The 16,946-nt window shown below is 37.4% G+C and overlaps 2 protein-coding genes and 1 non-coding gene across 10 annotated transcripts in view; 2 read left to right on the forward strand and 1 right to left on the reverse strand.

Annotated features, from left to right (window-relative positions):
- Positions 1-10,211, reverse strand: part of PPIG (peptidylprolyl isomerase G) — a 41,274-nt gene extending 31,063 nt beyond the window's left edge. Inside the window, exons 1-6 of one of the 8 annotated variants that reach the window (XM_089916700.1) lie at positions 10,072-10,210; positions 6,170-6,316; positions 5,777-5,820; positions 1,174-1,221; positions 772-849; positions 603-677 (exon numbers count right to left, since the gene is read on the reverse strand). In XM_089916700.1, coding sequence (XP_089772826.1) covers positions 603-677; positions 772-832 — 136 coding nt within the window. In that variant the 5' untranslated portion in view covers positions 833-849; positions 1,174-1,221; positions 5,777-5,820; positions 6,170-6,316; positions 10,072-10,210. Of the gene's footprint in view, positions 1-602; positions 678-771; positions 911-1,173; positions 1,222-5,776; positions 5,821-6,169; positions 6,764-9,682; positions 9,807-10,071 lie in introns of those variants that run through there. The other 7 variants (XM_089916699.1, XM_089916698.1, XM_089916702.1 and 4 more) reach the window with 7 other exon arrangements.
- FASTKD1 (FASTK mitochondrial RNA regulator 1) overlaps positions 9,323-16,946 on the forward strand; it is a 47,094-nt gene continuing 39,470 nt past the window's right edge. The window contains exon 1 of the mRNA XM_030760494.2: positions 9,323-9,621. The gene's annotated coding sequence lies outside the window, so the exon portion shown is untranslated. The remainder of the gene's footprint in view (positions 9,622-16,946) is intronic.
- On the forward strand, positions 11,701-11,773 carry TRNAE-CUC (transfer RNA glutamic acid (anticodon CUC)). Its single transcript has one exon. It is a non-coding gene; the product is annotated as a tRNA-Glu (tRNA).

Here is a 16,946-nt window from a genome sequence, read left to right on the forward strand (position 1 = left end):
TAGAAAAGAAATTAAGGAAGTAGTATTAAAGCAAAATTCATGATGAAATCACAAGAAAAAAATTTTTCACTACTTCTTTAATTTTGTATCTATATGAGATTATGGATGTTCACTAAACTTTCTGTGATAATCACTTTATAATGCAAATAAATCAAATCATTATGCTGTACACCTTAAACTTATACAGCAGTATATGTCAATTACATCAATAAAACTAGAAGAAAAATTTAAATAAAATAAATAAAACACTTAAAAGTTAAAAAAAAATTAATGATGAAAGCTTTTGCCCAGTAAAATACACCTCTCTTGACCTATACAGACTTCTTTAAATTACAGAATTTTAACTTCCCTCAGGAATTTTTTAAAAATTCATTTAAAAAGCACCCATGCTTTTCTACTGAATGTAGAAATCAATCTCAGATACAATCCCATTACAATTAATATGTATAAGAATTACTTTCATGTCTAGTAAATGTTGCATAGTCAGCATGCTGAGAAGGAAATAATATGCCTGAAAAAATCTAAAACATGTTAAATTAAAAATCAAAGCAAACTGAAATCAAATGGGACTACTATTAGGGCAAGTGAAAATGTCAACAAACCTGTACAAAGACAACGAAAGTTCTCGCATGTTTTGGGGCACACATCGGAAAATAATTCAAAGACAACTCTTCCAGCTAAAAAAGAAGGTAGTTGGTTTAAATTTCTTTACTAACTTAAAATATTAAGTACTTATATATAAATGTTAAATAGGGACATTAATTTCCTTACCAGGTTGATTATTAATGGCGATGTCAAAAAAACATCGAGGACGCTGAACCTTTATTCCCATGGCTTCAATACTTCAATCTATGAGTAAAATACAGTTTCAGGCAAACAGACGAAAACAGCAAAGATTTTTCATACATTTCTGAAAACAAAACAAAACTCTGTGGAGCATAAATGAAAAATGTAGTCTGAATTTATTTTATTATTTATTTCCGTGACATAAATCACATGAATTATTCTTTTCTTTGAGAGATTAGATTGCATCTTGTGAGGCAATCAGAAAAGACATTATAGGTCTAGCCATTATATAACACAATTTCTATTTTAACAACCAAATATAGATTGCCACCTCAAACAGAAAATTGTATTAAGTCTGTATGATTAGTGAACTAAGCAGAAGATTACCTTTAAATAGAGAAAAATCAAGGACAAGCTGATCCAATCTTTTTGCACCTAGAAAACAAAATAAATTTTGATTAAAATGGTGGACTTTTTAAAAGAAAAACATTCAAATTCCCCAAAAATGCCAAAAATAATTCCCCAAGGAAGAAAGTGGGATACTTTAGTAATAGTAATATATGGTAGATTTACATTCTGAGTAAAAATACATTACATTTTACATATAAAGCTATTTTTTGATCATAAACAATAGCCTTTACTGATACACTAGTGTAGACACAAAAAATATCAGTAAGTGAGATACTCTATGTAAGTTTTATCTACATAGCAGGTGGCTATTAGTTAAGACTTTTTTTTTTTTTTTTTTGCGGTACACGGGCCTCTCACTGTTGTGGCCTCTCCCGTTGCAGAGCACAGGCTCCGGACGCGCAGGCTCGGCGGCCATGGCTCACAGGCCCAGCCGCTCCGCGGCATGTGGGATCTTCCCGGACCAGGGCACGAACCCGTGTCCCCTGCATCGGCAGGCGGACTCTCAACCACTGCGCCACCAGGGAAGCCCCAAGACATTCTTTTGATAGGCGTTTATTTTAAGGACTTAGAATGTTTGAATTGTAATACTTGGTGGAGAATGACAGGGTAAGGTGAAAAGCAGAAGAAACAAAATAGCATCCAAAATGGCGCACTATAAAAATAACAGTTTCATCTGTTTAGAACAGAGACTAACTGAAATGTTTATGCGTTTCTGAAAATTATAGTATCTAGGCTGGTAGCTCAGTAAGCAGTGAATGATATTTTAAATCCAGTGAAATTTTTATTGAGACAATTTTAGATTCAGTTATAGGAAATAATACATAAATACATGTTTCCCCAATGGTAACATTTTACAAAACTATGGTATAATAGCACAACTGTAGCATAAAAACATAACAATGCTTATACACTTCACATTTCCCCAGTTCTACCTGTACTCATTTGTGTGTGTATTTATTTAATTCTACACAATTTTATCACACATATAGGTTCATATAACTACCACCATTCCTATCAATTTTACACATACCACAAACCACAAGTCAGAATACTCAACAATAAAAGCATGGAAGACTTTGCCCAAATTACCAACAATTTGAAAAATACAAATTCTATGTATTTATTCTTTATTGCATGGAAAGGGGGGGAAATACCATTTTCTCACAACTTCCTCCATTTTTTATTTCTAAAAGATACAATATATATACTAAAAATTTGTTTCACATGAAATAAAGCAAAAAAGATGCCTTTCAATCCTCCAGGAGACTACAGACATAGACTTCCTGAAAACAATAAAACAAAACTTAGTAATTTTAAAATCTTGCCAAGTTTGCTGCATTAAGTTTTTTTGTATAGAATTTCAACTCATGCACATTTGAAGTTGAGAATACACTGAATCCATAAATCTGAGGAAACTATCCTATCTTAAAGAGAAATATTAAATTACTACTTAGTACCTGATTATCTTTTATCTTCTAAATAACTTTTAAAGGCCTTCTTAAATTCTCTACTTTTGAGGGTAGAAGAAGAGAAGAGGAAGTTTAGTGATTTATTTATTTTCCTCCAAAAAAAACCTTCTAAAAGTTATTTGTTTAGCCACATATCTCAGGTAGAGGTTTTTATTCTTACAAAATGAGTATAGTATAGATAGCACTGCCCAAAACATATTGAATTGTTTACAGTTATAGTTGATTTCCTATTTACTATGTTCTTGAAAACAAACTCCAAATGTGTGACACACACACATCCACAGAGGGAGTATTATTCAGTCACAAAAAAGAAAAAAATCCTCCCACTTGTGACAACATGGATGGGCCTTGGGGGCATTATGTTAAGTGAAATAAGTCAGACAGAGAAAGACAAATACTGTACAATCTCACTTACACATGGAATCTTAAAAAAAATCCAAAACCTGAACATATAAAGTACTGAGAATGTAATGTACAGCATGGCTAGTAATATCGTGCTGCATATTTGAAAGTTGCTAAATAGACAATCTTCTCATCACAAGAAAAAAAATTTTGTTAAGTATGTGAGGTGATGAATGTTAACTAGACTTACTGTGATCATTTTGCAATGTATACATTTAATAAGTGAGCATGCTGTACATCTGAAACAAATATAAAGTTATATGTCAATTACATCTTAAAAAAAAAAAGGATTTACACCAAAATATTAACATTGATAATACCTGAGCCATGAATTTAAGGGTAATATTTATGTATTTCTGTTTTCCAAATTTTCTTCAACAAACAGGTACTAATTTTATAAGCAGGAAAAATATTTTTAAAGAAATACTAATAAAATGAGATAATTTTCTGCCTATTAAAATAGCAAAGATATTTTAAAAGAATAATTCCCAATACAGTAAGCAACTCCTCTGGAAACATATGTGAACCTCTTAAGTTTTTATACCTTAAACTGGTTTATACCTTAAAAAATCCAATTGCTAGGAATCTACTGTAAGGAACTATCTTAAATTTAGAAAGCCTTCATGTATAATAAAGTTGGCCATCTTAGTGCTCCTTTCAGTAATATACTATCACAAGTAATCTATTCAATATTATGACAAATGGTTACATTATGGTCTCTAGTTGAACAAAATATCATAGTTATGGAAGCAATGCTTACAAAGATTAATAATTTGGAAAATGCTCATAATTTGTTAAAAATAATCAAGATATAAAACAGTATATGCAATATTATTATAATAATAATTATAAACTACTCCTAACCCTGAAATTCAAAGATTTACAAAAAGAAAAAAAAAAATTGAAAGGAGGACTTCCCTGGCGGCGCAGTGGTTCAGAATCCGCCTGCCAATGCAGGGGACATGGGTTCGAGCTCTGGTCCGGGAAGATCCTACATGCTGTGGAACAACTAAGCCCGTGAACCACAACTACTGAGCCTAAGCTCTAGAAGCCATGAGCCACAACTTCTGAAGCCCGCGCACCCAGAGCCTGTGCTCCGCAACGAGAAGCCACCGCAAAATGAGAAGCCTGCGCAGCACATCAAAGGGTAGCCCCCACTTGCTGCAACTAGAGAAAAGCCCGTGCACAGCAAGGAAGACCCAACGCAGCCAAAAAAAAAAAAAAGGAAGATTGAAAGGAAATAATCACTACGGTGTTTGGTTTTAAGACTGGAGAGTGTTTCTGCCTCACTGTACTTCTTTCTACTTTCTTTAACAAACATAGCTGCTGTTATAAATAAAAAATTCATAATAGAATAGAAAATGTACATATAATTTTCTAAGATTATAATATACATGTCTGTGTGTGGTTATAATATATATTTAGGTTATACCATGTGGGGATACTGTACTTTTCATAGAAATAGATTTAAATGGTTGCTTGAAATAACAAATCAAATATGCCTTAAGTTTAAGAAAGATGAAAGACAGCATATTATTATTAAAAGCACTGTACAAATATCTTGAGTATGTAAATGTTCTAATATTAGTAGCTAATGAAGAACAATGGTGACACAAAAGATGGCTCAATGCTATGTCTCTAACATTACTGAAATCAAATTTTATCTAATCAGAAACAGGACACAGTATTTCCTCTTTATTATTTCCTGGTATTACAATATCTAAAATCAAACACAAGACAAATATCTGGTCAATTTTTCTTTCTTTTTTTTTTTCAAGAAAGAGTAAAGAGAAAATACTGAGAGATATCAAAAATACAATTCAGGGAAAAAAGTCAAGCCTATGCAATTTTCAAGTCTATGCAATTTTCAATAAAATAAGTCATGAATTTCCTAAGGATAGTACATAAAGACAGCTTTCAGAGCAGTAGTCTGCAGGCAAACTGTTCACTGCAAAGTTGTTTAATCTAAATGAGTTGCAGCTGTTTTATAAAATGCAGATATAAATTTTTCTTTAAAAAAAAATCACCATATGTAGCAACATGCCCCATTCCTGTACAGCAATCAGCATAGTGTGCCCCTTCAGATGAGGTATATATGTTCCAGTTCGACCTAGTTTCCACTATTGCATGTTAGCCATTACCATTTATCATCTACTTGTCCTCTTGCATTCACCTCACCTGCCTGACTCTCTAAGTATTTCATACTTAATATCATCTACTTTATTTATAATGAAAATACTTTTAAAGATAATCAGCAAAGTTAATAAGCTCACTGAAAAAAGAGTACACAAAAATGCATAAAATCCTGACTTTTAACACTTTTATGTATATTCTTCCACTTTCTTCTAACCAGATAGAATTACAATAAGTTGTTTTAAATGTTTATCAACACTATCAGTCATTTTTGTGTGTCAACAATATATAATGTAACAAAATTTCAAAATATTAAATGCTAGGATGTATAAACTTCTGCAACAAATGTATTTCATAAAAATATCAGAGATGTAACAAATTCATAAGTAAAAAGTTTAATCTTGTAGTTTCATACATAAAATAATTTCCATATTCACCCTAAAGTAACATGAAGGATTGGAGGGGGGGCAGGAGAAGGACACAGGCAACTAATTATTAAAATATATAGTAAAGAACACGGTATTTGTAATTAGGCAATAAATAATGCAGTGACTTTATTACATTCAAAGAATTACCTGGAAATTTCACACAGTATGAGGGAGTCAGCATAGCATTTGGTCTTGAAAAAGGAGACAGTAAATACTTTTAACTATTAAGATGACAAGCGGGTCTTTGACATTTCTGATTCCCTTGGCTAATTCCTAAGTGCCCTTAAAAATTTAACATAGCCAAAGTACACTCTGGGAATTTCACCCCAACTCTCTAAAGTTTAAATGATTCTCATTTGTTCAATTTTATTTTCATTATCATAAACTTGTCTGTAAACTCCTTGAACTCAGATCCTTTATATCTTCAACACCAAGCATAATGTCTGGCCCAGGACTACATTACCAGAGAATGCGAGTTAAAGCATGAGCAGAAGCTGACTCTTACTCAGTACCTTTTCTCCCATATGTACTGCTTCTCACCTGGGATATCGCTAATACGTATCTGTAGTTAGTAAATCTTCTCGGCCTATTCCACAGTTGAAATAGAGCCTGTTTTCTAGATCTGCCTTCTAGGGCTGCATTCTATTAAGTGTCTATTTTCTTTTCTTTTTCTTTAAACAGAATCCGCTATAAGAGAGAACATCTTCAGTTCAAAACCAAGAAACAAAGATGGGAAGTTCTCATCTGCTTAAGTTTAATAAAAAGGTAACAATTTTCATATAAGTCTTCCACCTCTAAGTGCAATCATATTAAGTTTAACTAAAACTATAGCAGATCTTGAAGATTACTTTCAAAGATGGCAATCTAACATTCACATTTTACATTCATTCTTTACCCTACCTTAATGTAATTCACAGAGATCAAATGAGAAATAAAAATGGATTGCTTAGGGCTTCCCTGGTGGCGCAGTGGTTGGGAGTCCGCCTGCCGATGCAGGGGACACGCGTTCGTGACCCGGTCCGGGAAGATCCCACATGCCACAGAGCGGCTGGGCCTGTGAGCCATGGCCACTGAGCCTGAGCGTCTGGAGCCTGTGCTCCGCAACGGGAGAGGCCACAACAGTGAAAGGCCCACGTACAGAAAAAAAAAAAAAAAAAAAAAGGATTGCTTAAAAAACATATAAATACGTTTACGAATGCCATATTGCTAGCGAATTAAGTACAAACAAGTTAACGTTCTGAGGTGTCAGAAAAAGGCAACTATGATCTTCTGCACAGTTCCCCTTCCCTTAGTGTCTCTGACAGTCACAAACCTCGGCCCTGGTAAAAACATAATTAACAGTGTATAGGCACTTACTAAATTCTTAAATCCTTCAGAAAACTTAAAGAGAAAAGCTGTAATGTTGCCAAGTTCGGTGTTAAATAACTTTTTGCACATACGATCCGAGAGACATAAAAACATAGTACAACTATGTTAGTACCAAACTAAAAAGCATATACTAACTGGGAAATCTCTCCTAATATTAATATTTTACCTGCAATTATCTAAACTCTTATAATGATAAATTTATCCCACTGTCTTCAGAGATAGAATCACACCATACTAGCAATGTTATTCAATCCAGTAACTCCTAAATAAAAAATTACACACTTTTGAAGTTTGAAGGAAATAGATAATCTAGTCCAATCTTCTGATTTTATACACTGACAACAAGAGGATTAGAGAGCTGAAGTGACTGGCTCAAAGTCACAAGCGGAAAAAAAAAGCAAGAGTTTTCTGGTTAAGACTACAGCTTCACTGTAGAAACTAGCTTATTCACAAATATTCCAGATAATGGCTTACATAATTTTACTTTTCGCCATATGACCACAATGCAATGATTTAATTATGAATAAACCTTAAGCTAAACTTTATGCACAATTAACAGTAGCTTAATATATAAACCACCAGGCTTCATGCAAGTTAAAAATCAGTAAGTTAAGGAATCATTCATGTTTTAAAAATAACCATTTTAATACCAAAAATTGATATCTATATTTATAAGTATGATGTTTTTAAATTTCAAGACAAGTTGGTAATCATTTTAAGCCACTACTCAAACTAAAACAAAGTGCAAAAGATTTCCTGTCTGGCACTAAAAGTACACAATCCCAGTTACAGCAGTTTTCTCTGAGTATTTATAATACTGCCTGTAGTAAATTTCAAGATGCAAGATTTGCCTTATGGAAATAAAAATATACTGAGTTCTTATGGAGACCATATATGCATTAAACCAGGTCAAAACTATTGACAATCAAATGAAAACTGAAACTTGGTGCTAATATTAAAGAAAAAAAAAGAACAATACCACTAAATAGCAGTGAGATTTGCAACAAACTCTTCAACTCACTTGAATTAATTATCTATGGATTCCAACTACACAGAACAAGACACCTTAGTACATCAGGATACAGAAAATAAATACATTATAATTCTGTTGAAATATCCTACAAATAAAACAATGGAAAACATCAACATGTATTTCTTAAAAGAGCAACATTTGAAGAATTAATTGTAGATGGTGTCCTGATAACTAATAGAAATAGTTCATCCTACTATGAAGGCTACCAATTTCCCTTTGCATAGAGAATGGATGCTGCCTGATAGGAAATCTAATTTAAAATATGCAAAATATCAAAAGGACAAAGACTTTACTTAGAGGCCACCGATACTGCAAGACCACAATAACAAGCACGAAAAATCAAAGGCCTTTAACAAGTCACAATAAACGTAATGTATGCTCTTCACTTCACTCATTCGAGAACTGCGGAGTTCTTTTACACAGAATTTTAGCAACTCTGAATATTTATGTTTGAAGCCCACACCTGACGATAGTCTGAAATCAAATATCATTTTATAGATGAAATAAAACTGAGGTTCAGAAAGATGGCTGGGCCAGAAACAAATCCAAAGTTTCTGACCTAGGAAGTTTGTATATTTGTACACCCCTGACAACAGGGGGAGACAAGAGCCTGCAAAGACAAAAACCTTAAAAAGGTAAACAAAGTTAAAAAACAAAACGAAAAAAGCACAGAATCCTACTACAAGACAAGACCCATTAGGATCTCAGGACACCAACAATCCTGAATCATAAATTAGAAAACGTTAATGTAAAATGAGCTCTGTTTAAAACCGAAGTATGTAATTTCTCATAGAAATAATCCCATCTCAAATGGTTAAACTAAAAAAAGGAGGAGCGGAAGATAAAATGGGTAAATTTTCAGATGCATAAAAAATATGAATGAGAGAAACAGCCATTCTAGATATCTGTGCCTTTTCTGGATTTTATACCTCGATTTCAGAAAATGTTTACACACCCCCTCTCCATCGTCTATACAAACCAGGAAATTACTGGCCATTCTTTGCCAAACGGTGATCCAAAGACTCACATACTTTTCTATCTGGTTTTAAGCTACTGAAAATTAACGTAACCCCTAATTTCCAAAACAATTGTTCCTTGGTTGTATTTCTGATCACCATTGCAAAAACTTGGTCCTGCATAAAGTACTGTTGTGGGAAGAAATTAAAATCAATGCACAAAATGGTGATTTCGTAACATTTCCAAAACGACTGGGAGTTTTCCATTCCCGCAGACCTCGATTCAACACCTTAAAAGACTAAAGACGAAGCAAATTCGCACACTTCCCCCAAGGCATATGGAGCTCCGATGCCATCACCCTCCTCCAAAACAGTAACTATCTCCTCCTAAAAGGCCTGCACTGCTCACAGCTCCTCGGAACCGTGGGAGAACTTGGAGTCAGCTCTGGGATGAGAAGGGAAGAGCCTGGATTTGAGTTTCAGGAGAACTAAGTGGCCTGTGTCACTTCACCACGCACGATAACCGGCTGTGAGAGGAAAAGGTCGGAGTAGGGGGAAAGCCTAGCCTAATCTTAAACCCTGAGATCCTCGCTCCTCGCCTGCCACTCTCCAACCCTAATCTGACAGGACGGCAGGTAACGCATCCCACTTCCCCACCTATCCTCCCACCTACCCCGCATTCGTGCTTAGTCTTACGATTTTGAAGCATCAAAATCACCCCGGCTCCCTAGAGTTCAGGCCACCATCGCTGCCGCCATATTACAGCTTGTGCGGCAAAATGCGTCAGGGAGGGAGGTGTGCGCCCGAGTGGAGAGGGCGGGGGCGGGCAGGGGGAAGGCCGTTTCCCAGGCCCGTGAGGCACGGTTAGAAGGCCTCTGCAGCCGCAAGAGCTGCAAAGCTAGCGTCACGATCTTTGGGGGCCGCCTCTGGCACCTGGCAGCCCCGATACCTCGAGGGGAAGACGGTAAAGTCGGTCTGGGCCTATCGCGTCGGCTCCGCCCCTCTCCTCGGGCCCTTCCCGCTCTTGTACCCCGGCACTGCTGCAAAGGACGCCACCGAAACAACACGGGCCCCGCGCCACCTACTTGCACTAGTACACTCTCCTCTTCCCGGGGTCCAGTCCTTTAAATCGCTTCAAATCTACCGCCGCCAGAAAAGGCGCTAAGGCCAATGACCGCCTCCCTCCCCCCAGTCCCGGCGTGGAGGGAAAGCGTCGCGCCGGAAGTACGTCACGGCGCGGCGGACCGCATCTTCGGGTGATCCGTCGATCGCGTCATCTCACCCTCCCCGGAGTTCTAGGATTTTGGTGTCTGTTAAATGCCTGGTTTATAGGTAACTTAATGCTTTCTGTGTGAGTTGATTGAGAGCGTTTGAAACCGCCATGTCGTTCGTGAAATGAAGTGCTTCACTTAATAAACATTTATTGATCCTCTGCCAGGGTACTGGGAAGGAGACCCTACCTTCAAGGAGCTTCCAGGTCAGCTTCCAGTTAACGCTATGACACAAGTTCTAAAAAACAGATGAGCAAAGTGCTATTTGGCAAAAGGAGGAAATTATAAAGGGCATTGACGCTCTTTGTTGTCGTTTTTAAATATTCTCACAGCAGCCCCATGATACAGATTATTATCCTTGTTTCACAGGTAAAGAAATTGAGGCCCAGGGAAGATAAGTGCCTCTCTCCCAGACACACTGTTCCTAAATACCAGAGCAAGGCTTTGACTGCAAATCCAGTTCTCCAGGGGAGACCACTATTTTGGGACATATATTGTTATTTAATTATTTTAACAGGCTAAGAATCCCTAGATTTTTAGAATTAATTCCCCCTGCTATTCAGGGGAGTTGGCGGCAATCATTGTGGAGATATGGGGTGAGTGAGTTTTAAAGGAAACAGCTAAGAGGACTTAGATTTTATTACTGTATGAAAAGAACGTTAAGTTACAATCATTTAAAATTTTCACTCATTTACCTGAGGTAAATTAGTAATTATCAACAGCAGTTGGGCATGTGGTACTCTTAAGCATCTTCACCAATTTTATTAGCTGTAAAACTGAGAGGACAATCCCTGCCACTTTTAAGCCATTGCCTTCATTGCAGGGGAGCAGCAGCATACTCCTCTTTGAACAGTTCAGAGGTTGTATGAATTTACACTTTGCAGTGAGGAGGGCAATTCTACAATACCTTTAAAAATCCGATTTATACTGAGCACTCTATTAAGATAGATTTTTTAAGCGTTGGTTTGTTTGACTTTTGGTTGTTCAGCTTCCTTCAGAATATATTTTTATTTAGCTATGATATACAGATTTATTTTTTAGATTTCTACTTACTGGTAGAGGTAATGTGTGGCATTGCTGTGACATTGGTGTATTCTCCCTCTTTCTCACCCATTCAGTCAGAGACATCTTTGAGGATATATTACAGATTATACCATAGTTAACATTTTGAGGTGTACAAAGGTGACATTACTAATCTTGTTCTAGGATATACTATCTTCCTAGAGAGATAGACTTTCATATGAAGTGACTGAAGAATTATTTAACAGTAAAATATTAATAAGTACTTAGATATAGTATACATTATAAATGGTCAGATTTTAGGAGATTCTTGAAAGAAGTTTTGAAGCAGCATTACAAATGTCCATTCAAGGACTGGTGGCTGGTGCTGAACTATGACAAAGTTTTCACTGCTCTTTTCTTAAGAGTTGTTTTGGGGGGAATTCCCTGGTGGTCCAATGGTTAGGACTCAGCACTCTCACTGCTGGGGCCCCAGGTTCAATCCCTGGTTGGGGAACTAAAATCCCATAAGCCATGTGGCACGGCCAAATAAGTTGTTTTGTTCATTTTAATTAAGCATATCACCTTTTCTCAGATGGTTATAGAATGTGATAGTTGTTTTCTTTCTCTAGATGTCCTTACTTGGACAAACAAAAAATTGGCATGCTTTGCTGGGTCTCAAACATGTTGAAATTTCATTGGTCTGTGAAATCCAAAACTTTCCCAAATAGATTTGACATGGATTTATTGTTCCAAGAAGGAAGATGTTGCAAGTAACAGGAAGTATTATTATCTACATTAATATGGTGGCTTAAAGAACAAAGGATTTATTTCTCTCTTACATAATAGATCTGAGGTGAGAGGGCCAGATCAGAGGGCAGCTTTACTCCATATAGTCAGTCAGGACCTTGAGTTCCTTATATATAATTCCAATATGCTCCAGGTCCTTGACATTGCATGATTAGAGTGTATTGCCGGCTTCAGGCGGCAGGAAGGAAAGAGGTTATGTCTTAAGGCCTAAACAAGGAAGTAATACATGCCACTTTGCCTCTAATTCCATCAACAAAAACTTAATCGCAGGGCCAAACCCAATTACAGGGTACTGAGAAATGTAATATTGACATGTGTCCAGAAATAAGACAGGGCCAAACCCAATTACAAGGTACTGAGAAATGTAATATTGACATATGCCACAACTACTGAGCCTGCGCTCTGGAGCCTGTGAGCCACAACTACTGAGCCCGTGTGCCACAACTACTGAAGCCCACGCACCTAGAGCCCATGCTCCACAACGAGAGAAACCACTGCAATGAGAAGCCTGTGTACCACAACGAAGAGTAGTCCCTGCTCGCTGCAACTAGAGAAAGCCCGTGCTCAGCAACGAAGACCCAACACAGCCAAAAATAAAATAAATAAATATATTTTTTAAAAAAGATAGTTATTTGCATAATTAGTTTATGTGACCATTTTGTACTATGAGCACACAAGATTTGCTGTGATGTTGCTAGTATTTTGAAATACATATAGACTTGCACTTGTAGGTGAACTGTTAGAATCACTTTTATTAACAGATTTAAAGAAAAAAATTTTATAATCATCAAAACGGGGTTTCAAGGGGTGACTTCAGTTAGACCTTAACTTACTTTGTATGCCTTTTTTAAGGGTAGGATTTTAAAATTAAAGTTTAACATATATTCATAAACCGTAAGTATAGCTTCATACATTTTTACAAAGTGAACATACAGGTGTAACCTCCACTAGATTAAGACATAGAGCAATATCAGCATCCCGGAAGCACCCCTCATACCCCCACCCCATAATGCTATCACCCCACCCCTATCAAAGATAATTTCTATTTGGAGCTCCATCAGCATATATTAGTTTTGTCTGCTTTAGGAACTTATATAAATGGAATTATGCATATATATTCATTTGTGGCTGGCTTTTTTGCTCAACGTTGTGTTTGTGAGATTATCAATATTGCTGCGTGCAACAATAGTTTGTTATTTCTAATGTCCGTATAGTACTCCATTATATGTGTGTATTAGTTGGGGTTCTCCAAAGAAACAGAAGGAATAGGATATAAATAGGAAGAGAATTATTATGAAGAATTGGCTCACGTGATTATGAGGGCTGAAAAGTCTCACAATCTGCTGTCTGCAAGCTAGAGACCCTGGAAAGCTGGTGGTATAATTCCAGTCCAAGTTCCAGATTCAGGGGAGCTGATGGTGAAAATCTCAGTCCAAGGGCGGAAGACCAATATCCCAGCTTAAGCAGCCAGGCAGGAAGCAGAAGGGGTGAATTCCTCCTTCCTGTGCCTTCTTGTTCTATTAAGGCCCTCCATGAACTGGATAATGCCCACCCACATTGGGGAGGGCAGTCTACTTTACTGAGTCCACCAGTTCAAATGCTAATCTCATCCAGAAACACCCCCACAGACACACCTAAAAATAATGTTTAATCTGGGTAGCCCTTGGCCCAGTCAAGTTGACACATAAAATTGACCATCACTATGGGTATTGAATAATTTATCCATTCTACTTTAGATGGATATTTGTGTTGTTTTTGAGTTTTAGATATTATGAATAAAGTTTTTATGAACATTCTTGAATCTGGTATATTGGAGCACATATATTTTGCATGTACATTGGAAATATACCTAGGAATGGAATTGTTGGATCTTAGGGTGTGGATAGAATCAGCTTTGGTAGATACTGCCAATGAGTTTTCTGAAGTGGTTGTACAATACTTTTGTTGTATGTGCCTTTTTTTTTTTTTTTTTGTGGTACGCGGGCCTCTCACTGTTGTGGCCTCTCCCGTTGCGGAGCACAGGCTCCGGACGCGCAGGCTCAGCGGCCATGGCTCACGGGCCCAGCCGCTCCGCGACATGTGGGATCTTCCCGGACCGGGGCACGAACCCGTATCCCCTGCATCGGCAGGCGGACTCTCAACCACTGCACCACCAGGGAAGCCCTGTATGTGCCGTTTGATTCCAATATTAGTGAGAACTCTCATTTGCAAATAAGAGATGCCCAGCTTGAAGTAGTTTAGGTAAAATTGGGAATGTATTGCTTCGTGAAACAAAACTGTTGGACACTGTGGTGGCTTTAAAAACATGTCCGTAAGTTCCTTAATGTGACTTTCTTCCAACGACTAAGGCAAAGTGATAGTTTGTGATTTTTGGAGACTAGGTCATAAAAGCATTTTGATTTCCTCCTTGCTGTGTCTCTTGGATGGGGAAATCAGCTGCCATGTCTTTAAGACACTCAAGCAGACTATGGAGAGGCACGTGTGGCAAGAAACAGGCTTCCTGGAAAAAGCCATAGAGGAATTGAGGCCTCCTGCCAACAGCCATGTGAGTGAGCCATTTAAAAGCAATCCTCTGGCCTCAGTCAAGCCTTCAAATAACTCCAGTCCTTGTTGACATCTGACTTCAATTACATTAGAAATTGTGAGCCAGAACTGTTTCGCTAAGCTACTTCTGAATTTCTGATCCACAGAAGCTGTGGGATAATAAATGTTATTTTAATTCATTAAGTTTGGGCATGTATTTTATACAGCAGTGTATAACCAATACAGAGAAGAAAAAATAGATGGAATGTCACGGAACTTCTCTCTTGTCTAATTCTACTTACCTGTTTTTTGGCTTCATTCTCTTGACTGACTCCTTCAAGAGGCTATGTCACATCTTGATAAACGGAGTCTCTGCCAGCTCCAATTATAAAATGCCAGAAAAGTCTTCGATTAGCATTGCAGTGACAGCCCCAAAATTTGTGCCTCCCCTTACAAAGTGAGGGGTGTCACTGGGAAATGTTTGTGCCTCCCCTTACAAAGTAAGGGGTGTCACGGGGAAATGTCTGTCCTGCTAAGAACTACGTTTCCTTGCATCTGAGTAAGCATATGCAAATACTTCTCATCAGTGGAAAGTGCATGAAAATGATGTGTATTACATCCAGACCAAGATATTTATGAAGTGCTGTGCTTTTCCATGTCATCTCTTCCTGTTTCCATCAGCTGGATCCAGAGTATTTTAAAGGCTTGGGAGATTATTGAAGAAGCCTAGTTTCCTGAATCTCTGTGTGGAGAAAAGTCCTCCACTGACCAGGGATACCCACTGGTTGTAATGTGATGTGATTGAGAAATCAAATTCTGTAGATTAAGCCATTGATATTTGGCTTTATTCATTACAGCAGACATCATTACCCATCTAATAGGCCAAGTTCCTGAAGCAGTACTAGATTTGGTCTAGCCTGGGTCATTTCAGTCTTTGTAGTGTGAAGTATGGAGTCTGATACCAAAAGAGGGGAAGTAGATGGGCTATTAACCTACCTTTACTTTAACCTACCTTTACTTTAGAACAATGAAAATTTTTACTTCTACCCATAGATAAATTATTGTTCTAATTTTCTATTATATTGCCAATATTATGTTTAACTTTTTAAAAGCGCATGTCTATTGTCACATATATTTCACAGTAATATAAACAAGTGTATAAATTTGAACATTCTATAGAGGTTTAAAATTTAATAATTGCCCCAAACCCTTTCCAATTACATTTCCTTGAGGTATCCAATGATACTCTTCTCTATTCCTATTCTAACATTAAAAAATCCTTATTTAGTATCCTTCCTCCCTCCCTTTGACAAAAATGAGATCACATCACACATATTACATATTATGCTTTCATTTGAATAAAAGTATAGGGGCTTCCCTGGTGGCGCAGTGGTTGAGAGTCCGCCTGCTGATGCAGGGGACACGGGTTTGTGCCCCAGTCCGGAAGGATCCCACATGCTGCGGAACGGCTGGGCCCGTGGGCCATGGCCGCGCAGCCTGCGCGTCCGGAGCCTGTGCTCCGCAATGGGAGAGGCCACAGCAGTGAGAGGCCCGCGTACCGCAAAAAAAAAAAAAAAAAAAAAAATCATGAACATCTTTGATATCTATACAGCATTCCATAGTATGGGCATACTATAATTTATCTAGTCATTCTCCTATTGGACATTTCAGTTGTTTCAAGTTTTGGTTAATATAAACAATATTGTAATAAACATCCTTTTATGTATATCCTTATATATTGAGGTTTATAAATCTGTAGGAAAGATAGCCAGAGGTGAGATTATTGGGTCACATAATACATACACTTTGGGCCTCTCACTGTTGTGGCTTCTCTGGTTGCGGAGCACAGGCTCTGGACACACAGGCTCAGCGGCGATGGCTAACGAGCCTAGCCGCTCCACGGCATGTGAGATCTTCCTGGACCGGGGCACGAACCCATGTCCGCTGCATCGGCAGGCGGACTCTCAACCACTGCACCACCAGGGAAGCCCCTTGAACATTTTCATGTGCCTGTGGCCATGGAGTAAGGTCTATTGAAGTCCTTTGCCCATTAAAGAAATCTTTTTGTCATTGGGTTGTAGGAGTTCTTTACATATTCTAAATATTAATCCCTGTAGATACATCAACTGCAATATTTTCTCCCATTCTGTGGGTTGCCTTTTCACTCTGTTGATAGTGTCCTTTGATGCATACAAGTTTTTTTAGTTTGATGAAGTCCAGTTAACCTATTTTTTTCTCTTGGTGCCAATAATTTTGGTGTTATATCCAACAAACACATTTTTTTACTGGCAGAATTACTCCAGGAGAAAAAGCATTCATTAACTTGTGATAAAAAAGAAAAACAGTTCCTGTTGTTG

The sequence above is a fragment of the Delphinapterus leucas genome, chromosome 8, assembly GCF_059928025.1.
Source record: "Delphinapterus leucas isolate spDelLeu-1000000601 "Yukka" chromosome 8, BTC_Dleu_Yukka2, whole genome shotgun sequence".
Taxonomy (NCBI): domain Eukaryota; kingdom Metazoa; phylum Chordata; class Mammalia; order Artiodactyla; family Monodontidae; genus Delphinapterus; species Delphinapterus leucas.